Source organism: Lolium perenne, chromosome 3 (assembly GCF_019359855.2).
Source record: "Lolium perenne isolate Kyuss_39 chromosome 3, Kyuss_2.0, whole genome shotgun sequence".
In the NCBI taxonomy this organism is placed as follows: domain Eukaryota; kingdom Viridiplantae; phylum Streptophyta; class Magnoliopsida; order Poales; family Poaceae; genus Lolium; species Lolium perenne.
The window spans coordinates 251,977,624-251,996,698 of record NC_067246.2 but is presented as its reverse complement, the minus strand read 5'-3'; the positions used below and the strand labels follow the sequence as shown (position 1 = coordinate 251,996,698).

At 44.5% G+C, this 19,075-nt stretch overlaps 1 protein-coding gene across 1 annotated transcript; it reads left to right on the top strand.

The window, feature by feature from the left end:
- Positions 1-15,553: 15,553 nt before the first annotated feature.
- Positions 15,554-17,321, top strand: LOC127340096 (phenylacetaldehyde reductase; the record flags this gene model as incomplete). Its single annotated transcript, XM_051365875.1, has 6 exons — positions 15,554-15,812; positions 15,897-16,069; positions 16,168-16,353; positions 16,455-16,617; positions 16,759-16,945; positions 17,027-17,321. Coding segments are annotated over 6 exons (1,110 nt in total), but the record flags the coding sequence as incomplete, so codon positions are not given.
- Positions 17,322-19,075: the final 1,754 nt, after the last annotated feature.

Sequence of the window (19,075 nt, the reverse complement as noted above, 5' to 3'; positions counted from 1 at the left end):
GAGTCAAAGTCTATAGTAATATGCAAAATTTAATTGAAATGGTAATGAGTACAAATTGGTAATGCACAGTGGCCACATGTAAAAATATAACTTGGCTCAAAGGGTAGTGGATAAACAAGAAGAATTCATGCTTAGTGTGTGAAAGGCTAACCAAGGGAGAAGGTGATCACCAGAAGCATTCAACTTTGCTCAGTAGGATAGTCCAATTCACCGGGTGAAAACACAAATTATGTAACTTATAAATTAAGTTCAATGAAACCTATCACTTAATCAGAAACTTGCAAGCACTTTCTACTCTATAATAAAATCAATACACACATGAGTAGAACAATTACACTTTAAACTTTGCAAATGTTTTTCCCTTCCCACACATTTTATTTATTATACAAATTTTAATTCATTAGTTGAAGGAGTTAGCAAGTGTAAACACACTACTAGTAGGCCCATAGGTAAAGATGCAATTCAAAACAAAAGAAAAGCAGAAAGACACAAAAGGCGCTCCAAGCGTATAAACTTTCTCATAGTGCTAAAAAAATAGAATTTGAAGATTTGCAAACCGATATTTGTGTTGGTTTAGAGGGATGATTTGGGAACCCCTAATCTTATGGTTTCAATCATTGGTGTATGGATATTGATTTGGTTTGGCTTCATCCCCTTTGGAAAAACTTCACTACATAAACTTCTCCCTCTCTTTTCTGTTGGATTAGTGGCATAAAGATAGATATCATGCCATTTATAAGACTTCCAAATAAATTTGGTTTGTCATATCTAGAGAATTATTTAAATATCCAATAACTTAAGTTGTCAAAGGATTCAAAAGTAATACTCAATAAACTCAAATAAGTTACTTAAACAGTTAAAGGAAAAAATCTATCCAAAACAACATTTGTTGTACTGTAAGATAATTTTTGAAACATCACTTAGAAAAATCAGAAACATACTAAAATTTACAAGCATGCAGAGAACTTTTTGACAAACATGTGATAAAAAACAGACTGATATGAGCTTCTGAAATTTTGTAGAATTTTTAGAGTAGGCACCAAGATGCAAAAAAATAAAATCGCAAGCAATTGTTTCCATCTTTAATATCCAAGTGGGTTAAACTTGAAAATTTATTTTACTCAACTAAAATTACAAAGACTCAGCTCAAACAAACATAAAAACATGTAGCAAAGACTCAATCAAAAAGGAAACCGGGTTGCCACCCACACAACCTTTATATGCATATATAGGCTTCATAACTTTTTATTTTAGGAGGTGATTGTATATTAGGACCAATAATTGATTCTAATTTCTCCCTAAGCGTTTCATCACCAAATACCAAGGTTCCATGGTGTGCTCACATCAATCATTGTAATAGTCAAAGTTGAACATGATATAGAGTAACACAAAGCATATAACATGCAACATCAAATTTTAACTTTCTTCCTATGCATTCACATTTTATATGTGAATAAATGACAGTAAATAGAGGTAGGATAATGCATGTAAATAGTATGAACTTTTAAATGATTTGTTGTTGGGAAATAAAGAGGGCACTTATCACCTCTTCTTTCATAGTAGTTGCAAGTATTGGAGCAAATTCAATAATATCACCACTAGAATGATGTAACTTCAAAAAATTTGATATATAAAGAGGACCGTTAAATGTATCATGAGCATGCTTTCCACTTTAAAAATAGTTATCAATCTTAACATCATAGTTAGAGAATGAATGAAGCCTACTCAAATATCAATCAACAAAGGCATATTTCTCCTCTATGGTAAAGTTAGGAGAATTCAAGAATAATATCGGACTCTCATGGATGAGAGTTTTATCACAAATAAAAAATTATCTCTTTTATTCTCTCATTAATTAATAAAAATTGGTGTAAATGGAGGATTATCAACAAGCATAGGACCATCATCAAGAGTTGTCATAAAGCATATCTACGTACATAATATTCCTTATTTTCATCAATCATTTTACTACTAGCTATATTGTAGAACGATAGAGAGATATGCGGAATATGTTGGATGTTGTATTGAGCCTCTCGGGCGAGTATATATAGTGGTACAGACTTGGGAGCCAAGAAGGCTATCCTAGAGATTAGGCAGGAGATGATTACAAATCATATACTGCCAAATGAACATATATCAAATATATCTCTAACACTCTCCCGCAGTCGTAGCGGTAGTGACGTGAACAATTGAAGCGTCGCGGACGGTCAGACTGGAGAGAAGCCGAAGGTAGGAACCAACGGGCTGACACTCCCCCGCAGTCGTAGCGTGAGCGTCGTGGACGAAGTTGCATCGCGAATGCTTGGACTGTAGAAGAAGCTGAGGTGCTCATGCGAGGTGATAGCCCTTTGTACCGATGTCGAGGCAGCCGAGAGCGTGGGTGCTGCAACCTTGGTCAAGGGAGCCGCGTGAGGGATTGCCGTGGTCGATGTCGTGGCCTGGGGCCGGTGTCGATGTAGCCGCAGGCGAGGTGGTGTGCGAGGAGTGATGGGATTCGTAGCATAGAAAACAAAAAATTTCCTACCGCAAGAACGAAAACCAAGCCAAGATGCAATCTAGTAGACGGTAGAAACGAGGGGATCACGAGACTAACCCTTGAAGATGTCCAAAGCCTACGAGATTAGATCTCGTTGTTGCAGAAGATGATCACTTGCCGCTTTCAAAAGCGCGTAGAAGATCTTGACGGTGCCACAATCGGGCAGCACCTCCGTATTTAGTCACACGTTCGGTGTTGATGAAGACGATGTCCTTCTCCCCGTTCCAGCGGGCAGCGGAAGTAGTAGATCCTCCTCGGAATCCCGGCAGCACGACGGTGTGGTGGCGGTGGTGGTGGAGAACTCCGGCAGGGCTTCGCCTATGCGCTGCGGGAGTATTATGTGGAGGAGGAGAGGCTAGGGTTTGGGGAGAGGGGGACTTGGGCGCCGACCTCAAGGGGTGCGGCCAAGTTGGAGGATTGAGTGGCCGACCCCCTCCCCTTGCTCCTCTTTTTATAGGTGGAAACCCCCAAGAGTTGTAGTCCAAGTCTTCGAATAAGACCCCAACACAAAACTTGCCATAAGGACGAAACCTACTCAAGATGGGACTCCTACTCAAGGTGGGACTCCCACCTTTCCTTGGGGGGGGGGGGGGGGGGGGTGGCCGGCCACCATGGTGGAGTCCACCTGGGACTCCTCCCCCTTAGGGTTGGCCGGCCATGCTAGGTGGAGTCCACCTGGGACTCCACTTTCCACGGTGATTTCTTCCGGACTTTTCTAGAACCTTCTAGAACCTTCCATAAATGCATTGGATCATTTTCAGGTTTGGCAAATGACTTCCTATACATGAATCTTATTCTCCGGACCATTCCGGAACTCCTCGTGATGTCCTGGATCCCATCCGAGACTCCGAACAAAACTTCGAACTCCATTCCAAATTCCATATCTACTTAAACGACATCAAACCTTAAGTGTGTCACCCTACGGTTCGCGAACTATGCAGACATGGTTGAGACTTCTCTCTGACCAATAACCAATAGCGGGATCTGGAGATCCATAATGGCTCCCACATATTCAACGATGACTTAGTGATCGAATGAACCATTTACATACGATATTGATTCCCTTTGTCACGCGATATTTTACTTGTCCGAGGTTTGATCATCGGTATCTCTATACCTCGTTCAACCTCGTCTCCGACAAGTACTCTTTACTCGTACCGTGGTATGTGGTCTCTTATGAACCATTCATATGCTTGCAAGCTAATTAGACGACATTCCACCGAGAGGGCCCAGAGTATATCTATCCGTCATCAGGATGGACAAATCCCACTCTTGATCCATATGCCTCAACTCACACTTTCCGAATACTTAATCCCACCTTTATAACCACCATTTACGCAGTGGCGTTTGATGTAATCAAAGTACCCTTCCGGTATAAGTGATTTACATGATCTCATGGTCGAAGGACTAGGTAACTATGTATCGAAAGCGAATAGCAAACTGAACTTAATGACGTGATCTTATGCTACGCTTATTTGGGTGTGTGTCCATTATATCATTCACTCAATGACATAACCTTGTTATTAATAACATCCAATGTTCATGATCACGAAACCATGATCATCTATTAATCAATAAGCTAGTTATACAAGAGTTTTACTAGGGACTCCTTGTTGTTTACATAACACACATGTATCAATGTTTCGGTAAATACAATTTTAGCATGGTATGCAAACATTATCATAAACACAAAGATATATTATAATAACCATTTTATTATTGCCTCTTGGGCATATCTCCAACAAGGAGAGTGACGGAGACGCGCCGATGCAGTCGTGGAGATGGTCGATGCCGAAGTCGATGCAGTCTGAGCCGTCGAGGATGAAGTGCAACCATAGTTTTGCCAGAACCAGGCGCACGTCGGGGACGAGGGCATACTCTGGTTTTGCCAGAACCGAGTACGCATAGAAGAACTCGGCAGTGACGCGGTTGAGGTAGTCGTAGAGGCGATGCCGATGAAGACGTTGTCAAAGCCGATGAAGACGAGGCGTCGGTCCGAGCTTGCCAGGCCCGGGGACGCGTCGGGGATAAAGGCACGTACTGGTATTGCCAGTACCGGGCATGCGGGGTGATACGTCTCCAACGTATCTATAATTTCTTATGTAATTCCATGCTAGTTTCATGACAATACCTACATGTTTTATTCACACTTTATAATGTTTTTATGCATTTTCTGGGACTAACCTATTAACAAGATGCCACAGTGCCAGTTCCTGTTTTCTGCTGTTTTTGATTTCAGAAAAGCTAGTTTACAAATATTCTCGGAATTGGACGAAACAAAAGCTCACGGCCCTATTTTCCACGGAGTGTTCCAGAAGCCCGAAGAAGAGTCGAGGAAGGCCAGCAGGGGGCCCACACCATAGGGCGGCGTGGGGGGCCCCACTTCCGCGCCATGACGTGGGGAGGGAGCCCCCTGGCTCCCCCGACGCTGCCCCTTCGCCTATTTATTTCTTCGTCCCCGAAAACCCTAACACGGAGAGCCAAAAATACCAGAACAGTTCCAGAGACGCCGCCACCGTCAACCCTAACTCGGGGGGTTCAGGAGATCTCCTCTGGCACCCTGCCGGAGAGGGGAATCATCACCGGAGGGGCTCTACATCACCATGCCCGCCTCCGGACTGATGCGTGAGTAGTTCATCCTTGGACTACGGGTCCATAGCAGTAGCTAGATGGTTGTCTTCTCCTATTGTGCCATCATGTTTAGATCTTGTGAGCTGCCTATCATGATCAAGATCATCTATTTGTAATGCTACATGTTGTGTTTGTTGGGATCCGATGAATATGGAATACTATGTCAAGTTGATTATTGATCTATCATATATGTGTTGTTTATGATCTTGCATGCTCTCCGTTGCTAGTAGAGGCTCTGGCCAAGTTGATACTTGTGACTCCAAGAGGGGGTATTTATGCTAGATAGTGGGTTCATGTCTCCATTTAATCTGGGGGAGTGACAGCAACCCCTAAAGTTGTGGATGTGCTGTTGCCACTAGGGATAAGACATCAATGCTTTGTCTAAGGATATTTGTATTGTTTACATTACGCACAGTACTTAATGCAATTGTCTGTTGCTTGCAACTTAATACTGAAAGGGTGCGGATGCTAACCCGAAGGTGGACTTTTTAGGCATAGATGCATGCTGGATGACGGTCTATGTTCTTTGTCGTAATGCCCTAAGTAAATCTCATAGTAGTCATCATGATATGTATGTGCATTGTTATGCCCTCTCTATTTGTCAATTGCCCAACTGTAATTTGTTTACCCAACATGTTATTTATCTTATTGGAGAGACACCACTAGTGAACTGTGGACCCCGGTCCATTCTTTTACATCTGAAATACAACCTACTGCAATCATTGTTCTCTTTTGTTTTCTGCAAGCAAACATTATTTTCCACACCATACGTTTAATCCTTTATTTTCAGCAAGCCGGTGAGATTGACAACCTCACTGTTAAGTTGGGGAAAAGTAGTTTGATTGTGTTGTGCAGGTTCCACGTTGGCACCAGAATCCCTGGTGTTGCGCCGCACTACACTCCTTCACCAACAACCTTCACGTGGTCTTCATCTCCTACTGGTTCGATAACCTTGGTTTCTTACTGAGGGAAAACTCGCTGTTGTACTCATCATATCTTCCTCTTGGGGTTCCCAACGGACGTGTGCTTTACCGTCACAAGCAGCTACTTTTCTGGCGCCGTTGCCGGGGAGATCAAGACACGCTACAAGGGGAGTCTCTCACACCCAATCTCTTTACTTTGTTTATTGTCTTGCTTTATTTTATTTTATGTCTTGTTTGCTTTCTTTATCTCAAAAACACAAAAAACATTAGTTACTCGCATTTACTTTATTTATCGGTTTACCCTTGTTTATTTCATCATGCTTCTCCCTAAGTTCACTTTGAAAGAGATATCGGTAGGGAGTGGGTCTATCATTGGAAGAGATAATATAGAAGAATTTTTCAATCATGTTAGTAAGGTTGAAGATTTTGAAGATAGATCCTTGGTGGAACTTGCTCCTAATTATGAAATTGCTACTGCCTCTTTAGTGCACATGTTGGAAGCTAGATTTGTTAATCTTAATCCTATAATGCAACATATGTTTCTTACACTCCGTGATATGGAAGAAGGAGAGAAGAAAGATTTTGTTTCTTACACTCCGTGATATGGAAGCTAGGAAAGTCTTTATTCAACATAAGATGCTTGGCTTTTATATCAATGTTGCAAATACCCTTGAAAGGATGGAAAAAGATAGGCTAAAGTACACTAATGAAGCCAATTGTGAGGGGGAGACTAAAGTACCAATACCTTATAAGCTCATAGGAATGCATGAGGTACTAGAAAAGAATTTTGATTGGATTGTTCCTGAAAATTTATTTGAGGAGGATAGTGAGCCTAAAAGTAATGAAAGAGGAGCTTCTGAAACTTACATAGATAATATACAATGCATCGTTGATAAAACTCCCAACTCCTCTGTTAATGCTTCTTCTCTTGATGTTACTTGATTTTCACTTTCTGCGCCTAGCTGAAAGGAGTTAAAGAAAAGCGCTTATGGGAGACAACCCATTATTTTATTTCTGCAATTTTTGTTTTATATTTGAGTCAAGGTGCTTGTTACTACTGTAGCAATACATTTGTATCTTTATTTTCTTGCATTGTTGTGCCAAGTAAAGTCTTTGATAAAAAGTTGATACTAGATTTGGATTTCTGCGCAGAAATAGATTTTTAGCTGTCACGAATTTGAGCTTTTCTCTCTGTACAAAAACCATAAAATCCTAAAAAAAATCATGAGTAATCCTCAGATATGTACGCAACTTTCATTCAACTACAGCCTTTCCATCTGAGCATGTTAAGTGCCTCGAAAAAATTCGTCTTTACGGACTGTTCTGTTTTTGATAGATTCTTCCTTTATTTCGCATTGCCTCTTTTACTGTGTTTGAGTGGATTTATTTGCTCCATTAAATTTTAGTAGCCTTGGGTAATATCCAGAAGTGTTGGGAATGATTGTGTCCTTGCTAAACATGTGAATTTTTGATTATGCACTAACCCTCTAATGAGATTGCTTTGAGTTTGATGTGAAGGAAGTTTTCAAGGATCAAGAGAGGAGGATGATATAATATGATCAAGAAGAGTGAAAAGTTTAAGCTTGGGGATGCCCCCGTGGTTCATCCCTGCATATTTCAAAAAGACTCAAGCGTCTAAGCTTGGGGATGCCAAAGGCATCCCCTTCTTCATCAAACTTATCATGTCACCTCTAGTGAAACTATATTTTAATTCTGTCACATCTTATGTGCTTTACTTGGAGCGTCTGTGTGCTTTTATTTTCGTTTGTTATTTTAAGTTTTCTTAATAAATCGGATCCTAGCATTCTTGTGTGGGAGAGAGACACGCTCCGCTTTTTCATTTGAACACTTGTGTTCTTCGTTTTATTTTTCATGTTCATGGCGAAAGCTGAAAGCTGCAGCACTTATTGTCATTTTGTTGGAAACTGAAAATGCTTCATGTGATAATTGGTATATTGTCTTGAATAATTTGATACTTGGCAATTGTTTTGAGCTCTCAAGTAGATCATGTTTAAGCTCTTGCATCATGTAGTTTAAACTTATTAGTGGAGAACTACCGTAGAGCTTGTTGAAATTTGGTTTGCATGATTGGTCTCTCTAAGGTCTAGATATTTTCTGGTAAAAGTGTTTGAGCAACAAGGAACACAGTGTAGAGTCTTATAATGCTTGCAATATGTTCTTATGTAAGTTTTGCTGTACCGGTTTATACCTGTGTTTGCTTCAAACAACCTTGCTAGCCAAAGCCTTGTACTGAGAGGGAATGCTTCTCGTGCATTCAAAACCTTGAGCCAAAACCTATGCCATTTGTGTCCACCATAACTACCTACTATGTGGTATTTTTCTGCCATTCCAAATAAAATACTTCATGTTCTACCTTTAAACAATTCAAAACTTTATTACTCCTTATTTGTGTCAATGTTTTATAGCTCATGAGGAAGTATGTGGTGTTTTATCTTTCAATCTTGTTGGGCAGACTTTCACCAATGGACCAGTGGCATATACATCCGCTTATCCAATAATTTTGCAAAAAGAGCTGGCAACGGGGTGCCCAGCCCCAATTAATTAAATTTCATTAATAATTCTCTTCACATGTTTTGCCCTGATTTATCAGTAAGCAACTTAATTTTGCAATAGACACTCCTCCATGGTATGTGAAATGTTGGAAGGCACCCGAGGATTCGGTTAGCCATGGCTTGTGAAAGCAAAAGGTTGGGAGGAGTGTCATCTATAAATAAAACTAAAATATATGTGTAAACAAAAGAGAAGAGGGATGATCTACCTTGCTGGTAGAGATAACGTCCTTCATGGGAGCCGCTCTTTGAATGTCTGTTTGACAAGGGGGTTAGAGTGCCCACTACCATTCGTTGACAACAACAAACACCTCTCAAAACTTTATTTTTATGCTCTCTTTATGATTTCAAAACTTAAAAAGCTCTAGCACATGATTTAATCCCTGCTTCCCTCTGCGAAGGGTCTTTCTTTTACTTTATGTTGAGTCATTTTACCTACTTCTTTCTATCTTAGAAGCAAACACTTGTGTCAACTGTGTGCACTGATTCTTACATGCTTGCTTATTGCACTTATTATATTACTTTGTGTTGACAATTATCCATGAGATATGCATGTTGAAAGTTGAAAGCAATTGCTGAAACTTAAATCTTCCTTTGTGTTGCTTCAAAACCTCTTATTAAGAATCTATTGCTTTATGAGTTAACTCTTATGCAAGACTTTTTGATGCTTGTCTTGAAAGTACTATTCATGAAAAGTTTTTGCTATATGATTCAGTTGTTTAGTCATTATCTTTTTGTTACCAAACTATAGACCATTGCTTTGGGTCACTTCATTCATCTCATATGCTTTACAATAGTATTGATCAAGATTATGTTGGTAGCATGTCACTTGAGAAATTATTCTTTTTATCGTTTACCTACTCGAGGGCGAGTAGGAACTAAGCTTGGGGATGCTTGATACGTCTCCAACGTATCTATAATTTCTTATGTTCCATGCTAGTTTTATGACAATACCTACATGTTTTATTCACACTTTATAATGTTTTTATGCATTTTCTGGGACTAACCTATTAACAAGATGCCACAGTGCCAGTTCCTGTTTTCTGCTGTTTTTAATTTCAGAAAAGCTAGTTTACAAATATTCTCGGAATTGGACGAAACAAAAGCCCACGGCCCTATTTTCCACTGAGTGTTCCAGAAGACCGAAGAAGAGTCGAGGAAGGCCAGCAGGGGGCCCACACCATAGGGCGGCGCGGGGGGCCTCACTGCCGCGCCGTGACGTGGGGAGGGAGCCCCCTGGCTCCCCCGACGCTGCCCCTTCGCCTATTTATTCCTTCGTCCCCGAAAACCCTAACACGGAGAGCCAAAAATACCAGAACAGTTCCATAGACGCCGCCGCCGTCAACCCTAACTCGAGGGGTTCAGGAGATCTCCTCCGGCACCCTGCCGGAGAGGGGAATCATCACCGGAGGGGCTCTACATCACCATGCCCGCCTCCGCACTGATGCGTGAGTAGTTCATCCTTGGACTACGGGTCCATAGCAGTAGCTAGATGGTTGTCTTCTCCTATTGTGCCATCATGTTTAGATCTTGTGAGCTGCCTATCATGATCAAGATCATCTATTTGTAATGCTACATGTTGTGTTTGTTGGGATCCGATGAATATGGAATACTATGTCAAGTTGATTATTGATCTATCATATATGTGTTGTTTATGATCTTGCATGCTCTCCGTTGCTAGTAGAGGCTCTGGCCAAGTTGATACTTGTGACTCCAAGAGGGGGTATTTATGCTAGATAGTGGGTTCATGTCTCCATTGAATCTGGGGGAGTGACAGCAACCCCTAAGGTTGTGGATGTGCTGTTGCCACTAGGGATAAAACATCAATGCTTTGTCTAAGGATATTTGTATTATTTACATTACGCACAATACTTAATGCAATTGTCTGTTGCTTGCAACTTAATACTGGAAGGGGTGCGGATGCTAACCCGAAGGTGGACTTTTTGGGCATAGATGCATGCTGGATGGCGGTCTATGTTCTTTGTCGTAATGCCCTAAGTAAATCTCATAGTAGTCATCATGATATGTATGTGCATTGTTATGCCCTCTCTATTTGTCAATTGCCCAACTGTAATTTGTTTACCCAACATGTTATTTATCTTATTGGAGAGACACCACTAGTGAACTGTGGACCCCGGTCCATTCTTTTACATCTGAAATACAACCTACTGCAATCATTGTTCTCTTTTGTTTTCTGCAAGCAAACATTATTTTCCACACCATACGTTTAATCCTTTGTTTTCAGCAAGCCGGTGAGATTGACAACCTCACTGTTAAGTTGGGGCAAAGTAGTTTGATTGTGTTGTGCAGGTTCCACGTTGGCACCGGAATCCCTGGTGTTGCGCCGCACTACACTCCTTCACCAACAACCTTCACGTGGTCTTCATCTCCTACTGGTTCGATAACCTTGGTTTCTTACTGAGGGAAAACTCGCTGTTGTACTCACCATACCTTCCTCTTGGGGTTCCCAATGGACGTGTGCTTTACCGTCACAAGCACGGGGGCAGGGAACAGTACAAAGTGCGCGCCATGTCGGAGTAGATTAGCAGAGGAGGTCTCGGCGACGGGTGTCGGAGTAGAGGAGCAGGTGGTGTAGTCGGGGAAGAGGCGAGGACGCTATCGGCAAAGCTGTAGTGTACGAAGACGTAGAAGGCGGCTAACCCAACGGTGACCTGATGGGCGTTGCGGTGGTCGGCAAGCCCAGCGCGACCTGGAGTGGTTGGCGAGCCCAGGGGTGACCTGGGGTGGAGATGCGTGGCGGTACACGAAGTAGGCGAGCAAGACCCGGCGGCGTGATGAAGACCACACGCGGACGGAGGCGGCCCGCACCGAAGGGGCGACGCTGTGGTGGTCTCGGACGTCGATGCGCGGGGGACGGCGAAGGTGACCGCGTGCGGCGATGCCACGGCTCGAGGGGCCAGCGTAGCTGCAGGGCGCGAGTCGATGCAGCGGCGGGAGACCACCAGCGACATACACGCCTCGGAAGGCGCGTCGAAAGCCGGTAGCATGGACCAAAGGCGGCGGTGCTGCGGCCCGAAGGGGTGACTCAGCGGCAACCCGATGCTCGATCGGTGGTAGGCGCGTGCTCGGGGACGTTCTTGGCGTAGATGTGCGCGGGGTCGGTTGATCAGACCGATGGCGGCGCTACACGTGCCATGACATGGATGACGCGCCGCAGATCGGAGTCGTTGGCGATGTTGTCTGTGATGTCCTAGGCGATGACGGCGAAGACGAACCGGCGATGGAGACCGTGCATGCGATGGCGGCCGGCTGCGACGCAAACGATTTCTCGTGTGCATCGCGTGCAGCCGTGCCCCACGGTAGATGGAGGCGGGCCGGCCGCGGCAGCCTACCAAGGCAGGCGCAACATCCAGCTAGCGAGTCGACCGCGGTGGCCAGCGTAGGGCGGATGATGGAGGAGAGCCGGTGCAAAGTCAACGCCGAGGTTGGAGTGGCGCGTGATGACAACGGCGGTGGGCGACTCAATCCGATCTATGATCGGCAAAACCAAAAAAGAGAACGCCGGTTGAGCGACCGGCGGACAAAAATAAAACCGATCTAAAGATCGAAAAAAATACTCGAGGGCAGCGGATCAACGGATCAGCGGACGAACCCTCATACGGGTTGCGCGGCCCCCGGATTAGATCATGGAGATCGACCTGTTGGAGATATGCCCAAGACACAATAATAAAGTGGTTATTATAATATATCTTTGTGTTTATGATAAATGTTTGCATACCATGCTATAATTGTATTAACCGAAACATTGATACATGTGTGTTATGTAAACAACAAGGAGTCCCTAGTAAGCCTCTTGTATAACTAGCTTGTTGATTAATAGATGGTCATGGTTTCGTGATCATGAACATTGGATGTTATTAATAACAAGGTTATGTCATTGAATGAATGATATAATGGACACACACCCAAACGACCGTAGCATAGGATCAAGTCATTAAGTTCAACTTGCTATAAGCTTTCGATACATAGTTACTTAGTCCTTCGACCATGAGATCATGTAAATCACTTATACCGGAAGAATGCTTTGATTACATCAAACACCATTGCGTAAATGGGTGGTTATAAAGATGGGATTAAGTATTCGGAAAGTGTGAGTTGAGGCATATGGATCAAGAGTGGGATTTGTCCATCCCGATGATGGATAGATATACTCTGGGCCCTCTCGGTGGAATGTCGTCTGATTAGCTTGCAAGCATGTGACTAGGTCACAAGAGATGACATACCACGGTACAAGTAAAGAGTACTTGTCGGTAACAAGGTTGAACAAGGTATGAAGATACCGATGATCGAACCTCGGACAAGTAAAGTATCGCGTGACAAAGGGAATCGGTATCGTATGTAAATGGTTCAATCGATCACTAAGTTATCGTTGAATGTGTGGGAGCCATTATGGATCTCCAGATCCCGCTATTGGTTATTGGTCGGAGAGGACTCTCAACCATGTCTGCATAGTTCACGAACCGTAGGGTGACACACTTAAGGTTTGATGTCGTTTTAAGTAGATATGGAATATGGAATGGAGTTTGAATGTTGTTCGGAGTCTCGGATGGGATCCAGGACATCACGAGGAGTTCCGAAATGGTCTGGAGAATAAGATTCATATATAGGAAGTCACTTTCCAAGTTTGGAAATGATCTGGTGCATTTATGGAAGGTGCTAGAATGTTCTAGAACCTTCCGGAAGAAATCACCATGGAAGGTGGAGTCCCGGTTGGACTCCACCAACCCTAGCTGACCACCCTAAGGGGAAGGTGGAGTCCATGGTGGACTCCACCACCATGGCCGGCCAGTGAGGGAAGGAAAGGGAGGAGTCCCACTCCCCCTAGGTTTCACCCTTTGGTAAGTTTTTGAGTTGGACTCTTATTCGAATCTTTGGGCTAACCCTTGGGGTTCCACCTATATAATGAGGGAGAGAGGGAGGGGCCGGCCACCACTTGAGCCGCACCACCCAAGGCCGGTGCCCCAAGTGCCCCCTCTCCCCAAACCCTAGTCGCTCCCTCCTCCCACTTCTCTCGTAGTGCTTAGGCGAAGCCCTGCCGGAGATCTCCACGACGTCGTGCTGTCAGGATTCCGAGGAGGATCTACTACATCCGCTGCCCACTGGAACGGGGAGAAGGACGTCGTCATCAACACCGAACGTGTGACCGAGTACAGAGGTGATGCCCGACTGTGGCACCGTCAAGATCTTCTATGCGCTTTCAAAAGCGGCAAGTGATCGACTACAGCAACAACGAGATCTAATCTCGTAGGCTTTGGAATCTTCGAGGGTTAGTCTCATCTTCATCTCGTTGCTACAATCTACTAGATTAGATCTTGGCTTGTTATTCGTTTTTGCGGTAGGAATTTTTTTGTTTTCTATGCTATGAATCCCATCACGACCTCCCCGGGGGTGGCGTGGAAGCTGGGCGGCGGCTAGGTTAGGATCGGCGCCGCTCTGATACGATGTAGAACGATAGAGAGATATGCAGAATATGTTGGATGTTGTATTGAGCCTCTCGGGCGAGTATATATAGTGGTACAGACTTGGGAGCCAAGAAGGCTATCCTAGAGATTAGGCAGGAGATGATTATAAATCATATACTACCAAATACACATATACCAAATATCTCTCTAACATATATCATTAGTAGGCACATGTAAGGGAGAATTATAAGATTCATTAACACAACATGATATCACATATGAAAAATGAGTGTAGAGGTAAAGAGTTGCTATCATCTTTAGATGGTGAAAGTGGGGATTGCCACACGTCCCCAAATTTAGACCTTCATTTCCTTTTTATATTCTCCTCTTCTTTTTGGGAGGGGGGAGGGGGGGGGGGGGGGGGGGGGCATGGCCATCCCAAGCTTATGTTTTTATTATCTTCGTCTTGCAAAGCATTAGTGCTTTCCATGGCACTTTCAAATTAATTTATTTTATTCAAAGCATTAGTGCCAAAAGAGATATTCAAGCTTTTAATGTGCATAAGTCATGAATCATCGATAATCTTAGCATATCAGAACTTATTTATGTTTTTTCAGATTTTTATGGTGATGTTTTTGTATAGGGTAATGGTAGATGCAAAATTGATATAGTAAACTAAAATGCAAAACTCAAAGATAAAAGAGACTTACAAGCTTAGATGATTGCAACGTATGCAACAAGCTCAAAATAACATTAGTGCAAACAACAATAAAAGCCTTACCTCTAGGCTCCCAAAAAGTGCTTGGTAAAGCCCAAGTCTAGGGAATCGATGGTAAGCCCAAGTAATATTTCCTCAATTTTTTTTGGTAAGTTATAATATTCCAGAAAGTCCGGACACAACGGTCCTTCCTGTCCTACTTTTGCCTCAAGTTAACGTTTACCTGATTTTTTTTACTTACTGCATGCTTGGTTAAGTGTTTAGAGTCATAGTTAGGGCGTGGTACAGCAATTGTAATATGGTCACCGATCAAAATCAGATACGGAATAGCGTGATCTGAAAAGATTAGCCAGCTTTCCTATGCGTTCATGGCCTTTGAAGCTTCGTCGTGCGGTTATGCCTGTCCTGGGTGTGCGCGTCAGGGTGAATCTGTCGCTCTGACTAGTGCTGTCCTTGCAGCGTACATGTCGCGGTCCGAAATAACCGGATGAAATTGCCGTGCATACTCTACAGGGCTACTGGCCAAATGATGTGTCCTTGCATCGTACATGATCGAGACAACCTGAAATAACATAATGGTCGATCATCGACCCGGGCTGTGAATTGTGCATCGGGATAATGAAGATAAATTTTCCAGCAGTTCGTTGGCGCTCAAGCCGACACCTGTATTGTATCTTCAGCTATTGTTTGAAGCGGCGCCACGCCTCTACTCGCGCAATGCTCCAAACCGCTCTCGTTTCCTTTCAAGTTGATTCCGCTTCGTCGGTCACGGACTAGCAGGCATTCAGAGAGTACCGTGTTGGCCTTTTGTTTGTGTCAAGAGCGGTGGACAGGCGGATCGTACCGAGCACCGGCGAGATGGCGCGACGGCGCCGGCGGTAGAGGGAGACAGCGGCTGTGCCCTTGGCGGGCTCGTATGCGTGACTGGCGGCAGCGGCTTCATCGGCTCCTGGCTCGTCCGCCTCCTCCTCGACCGCGGTTACACCGTCCATGCCACCGTCAAGAACATCCGTAACATGATCCCCTCTCCAGGCCATCTTCACGGTCACGGACCGAATCGATTTCGAGTGTTTTTTTAACTTGTTGCTCTTGCAGAGGACGAGGGGGAGACGAAGCACCTGCAAGCTCTGGACGGCGCGGACACACGGCTCCGGCTGTTCCAGATGGACCTCCTCGACCCTGCTTCCATCAGGCCGGCGGTCGAGGGCGCCCACGGCGTCTTCCACCTGGCCAGCCCTGTGATCCTGCAGCCCGCACAAGATCCCGAGGCAATTCGATCTTTGACACTTGAAAACTTTATATTTCCATGGCACAGCCTGAATATAGGTAGTACTATATAAGCTAACTGATTCTGGTGGTGGCACAGAAGGAGCTGCTGCAGCCAGCGGTTGAGGGCACGCGCAACGTCCTCCGTGCCGCGAAAGACTGCGGCGTCAATCGTGTTGTGCTGGTGTCTTCGCAGACTGCCATGGTGCCGAATCCTGACTGGCCTGCCGACAAGGTCATCGATGACGACTCCTGGGCCGACGTTGAGATCCTCAAGAAACTTGAGGTAGATAGATGATGCCAACACTCGAAGGATCCTGTTTACGCAGTACTGACAGTAGTTCTGAAGATAAGCACTTATTCTGAATTCCTCTGTTCCGAGTGCAGCTTTGGTACAACGTATCTAAAACGCTGGCGGAGAAGGCTGCATGGGACTTCGCCGGAGAGGAAGGGTTGCCGCTGGTGGTGCTGAATCCATCGTTGGTGCTGGGCCCAACCTTGACCCCAGCAGCCACTCCTAGTCAACGTCTGCTGATGCAGCTCCTGGGAGGTCGGTCGTTTGCAACGTTCAGGGTTTTGCAGCTCTATAGCAATTCTGCACTTCATCGTCTGTTGAGTTGCAAGTTGCAACACAGACAAGCTTATTTATAGTTTCTGAGAGTGCAAAGTGTAAACTACGTACTGTATCCAGGCCAGAAGCTTGACATGGAACCCTACTACATTGGCTGCGTTGATGTTAGAGATGTGGCACAGTCTCTCCTTGTGCTCTACGAGAACCCATCGGCGCAGGGACGCCACTTGTGCCTGGAGTCCACTGAGCGTCTCGTCGATTTCATCGATAAACTTGCCAATCTTTACCCTGAATTCCCGCTTCACAGGTATTGACAACATCAATCAACTCTCCACCAGGCATTCAAATGAAGTGTTCTTGTTTTGCTAATCTCTCCCCTTCCCATCAGGATCAAGGAGGACAAACAAGTCTGGGTCGTGAGGTCCAAGGTTGGCTCCCAGAAATTGATTGATTTGGGCGTTCGCTTCACTCCATTTGAGAAAACTGTTAGGGACACGGTGGACTGCTTGAGGAGCAAAGGATTAATCTAGCCTGTGAAGAAGTATATACTTCTGTGTAGGCCACGTTTGAGAACTGTTGCTGGAAAGGTTTTGTGCTGAATAAACTGCCACGGTGCATAAACATGTGGATAGACATGTACTATGCTGTATCCACCATGATCAATAATGTATATTTTTTTTCCATTGTCTGTTTGAATAGTTCCCTACTTCAACTGAAAAGTGAAAGGGGAAAGAAAACAAGGAATCAAAGCATCATCATAAAGCAACAACTTGAAAAGCTAAAAACAAGTAGTGACAAAAAGGAGATCTGATCTTTCTTGGGCCATCCCTTTGGCATGCATCTTCTTTACTTTGTTTAGCTTAATAAAAAAAAGTGGATCATCACCTTCTAATTCGTAGGTAGGGCGCTGAAATTAAGAGTTTCTTGCATCCTAAGAGCATCTCCACTCGTTGGCGCTCCCCACGCCCAAATCCGGCGAAAGTTTCGTCCGGATTGGAGGAAAATTAGGCCTGGGGAGCGCCGAAGTTCCAGCCGTCCCCCCGGCAGGACACCCCCAACTTGGGGCATTTGACATATTTCAATCAAATTCGACATAAAATTTAACAAGTTCGGTGAACAAGATTCAGAAAATTGCTGAAACAAATTCGGCGAAAATCAGTACAATGTTTAACAAGTGCTGAAACAAATGAAGCACACAATTTCACAAGTTTTGAAACAAATAAATAAAGATAGACTAGTTGGCGTCGGCGTTGGCGTTGCCTCGGAGCGTCCATATGTGCTCCACCAGATCATCTTGCAGCTGTTGATGCATTGTAGAGTCTCGGATCTCCTGGCGCATAGCAATGAAGACGGCCCATGATGTCGGCACCTGGTGATTAGGCTGTGCAAGAGGTCCCTCTCTCTCATATGGTGCTTGTTGCTCAGCCAGAGGAACCGGATGTTTTCGCTCATTTTCAATAATCATATTATGTAGGCACACACATCAGTTCATCACCTCCCACATCTGATCTTTGGACCAAGTCATAGCGGGGAACCGGACGACAGCAAATCTCTGCTGGAGGACACCAAATGCACGCTCGACGTCTTTTCGGCAAGCTTCTTGTTTCTTCACAAACTCGCAAAGTTTGGGGGTGTTAGGTTTCGAGATAGTCTTCACAAATGTTGCCCACTTTGGATAGATACCGTCTGCAAGGTAGTATCCTTTGTTGTAGTGCCGACCATTTATCACATAGTTCACCGGGGGAGCATGACCCTCAACAAGCTTGGAAAAGATCGGGGAGCAGTTTAGGACGTTGATGTCATTGTTGGATCCAGACATACCAAAAAAAGAGTGCCAAATCCAGAGATCATGGGTAGTCACTGTTTCAAGTATCACAGTGCAGCCGCTTTTGTGACCCTTGTACATTCCCTGCCACGCAAACGGACAGTTCTTCCATTTCCAATGCATGCAGTCAATGCTTCCAAGCATCCCTGGAAAACCCCTAGCTTCATTTGTTGCAAGGATCCTCTGAGTGTCTTCGACAGTGGGTGATCTCAAGTAAAAGTCCCCGAACACTGCTATGATGGCTCTGTAGAACCGGTAGAAACAATTAAGGGCGGCGGACTCCGCCATCCGAAGATAGTCATCTGCACCATCACCGGGAGCTCCATACGCCAGCATCCTCATAGCCACTGTGCACTTCTGCAGTGACGAAAATCCAACCAAACCAGTGCAATCCGCCTTGCATCTGAAGTAGGGGTCAAAGTCTCGGATGACATACACAATTTGCAGAAATAGCTTTCTGCTCATCCTGAAACGACGCCGGAAAACACTCTCACCGTGCAATGGATTGTCGGCGAAGTAGTCGGCGTACAACATGCAGTAGCCCTCCATTCGTTCTCTCGGCTTGCACTTCCGGCGACCTGGTGCCGACCCACCACGTCGACCAGTTGCCAG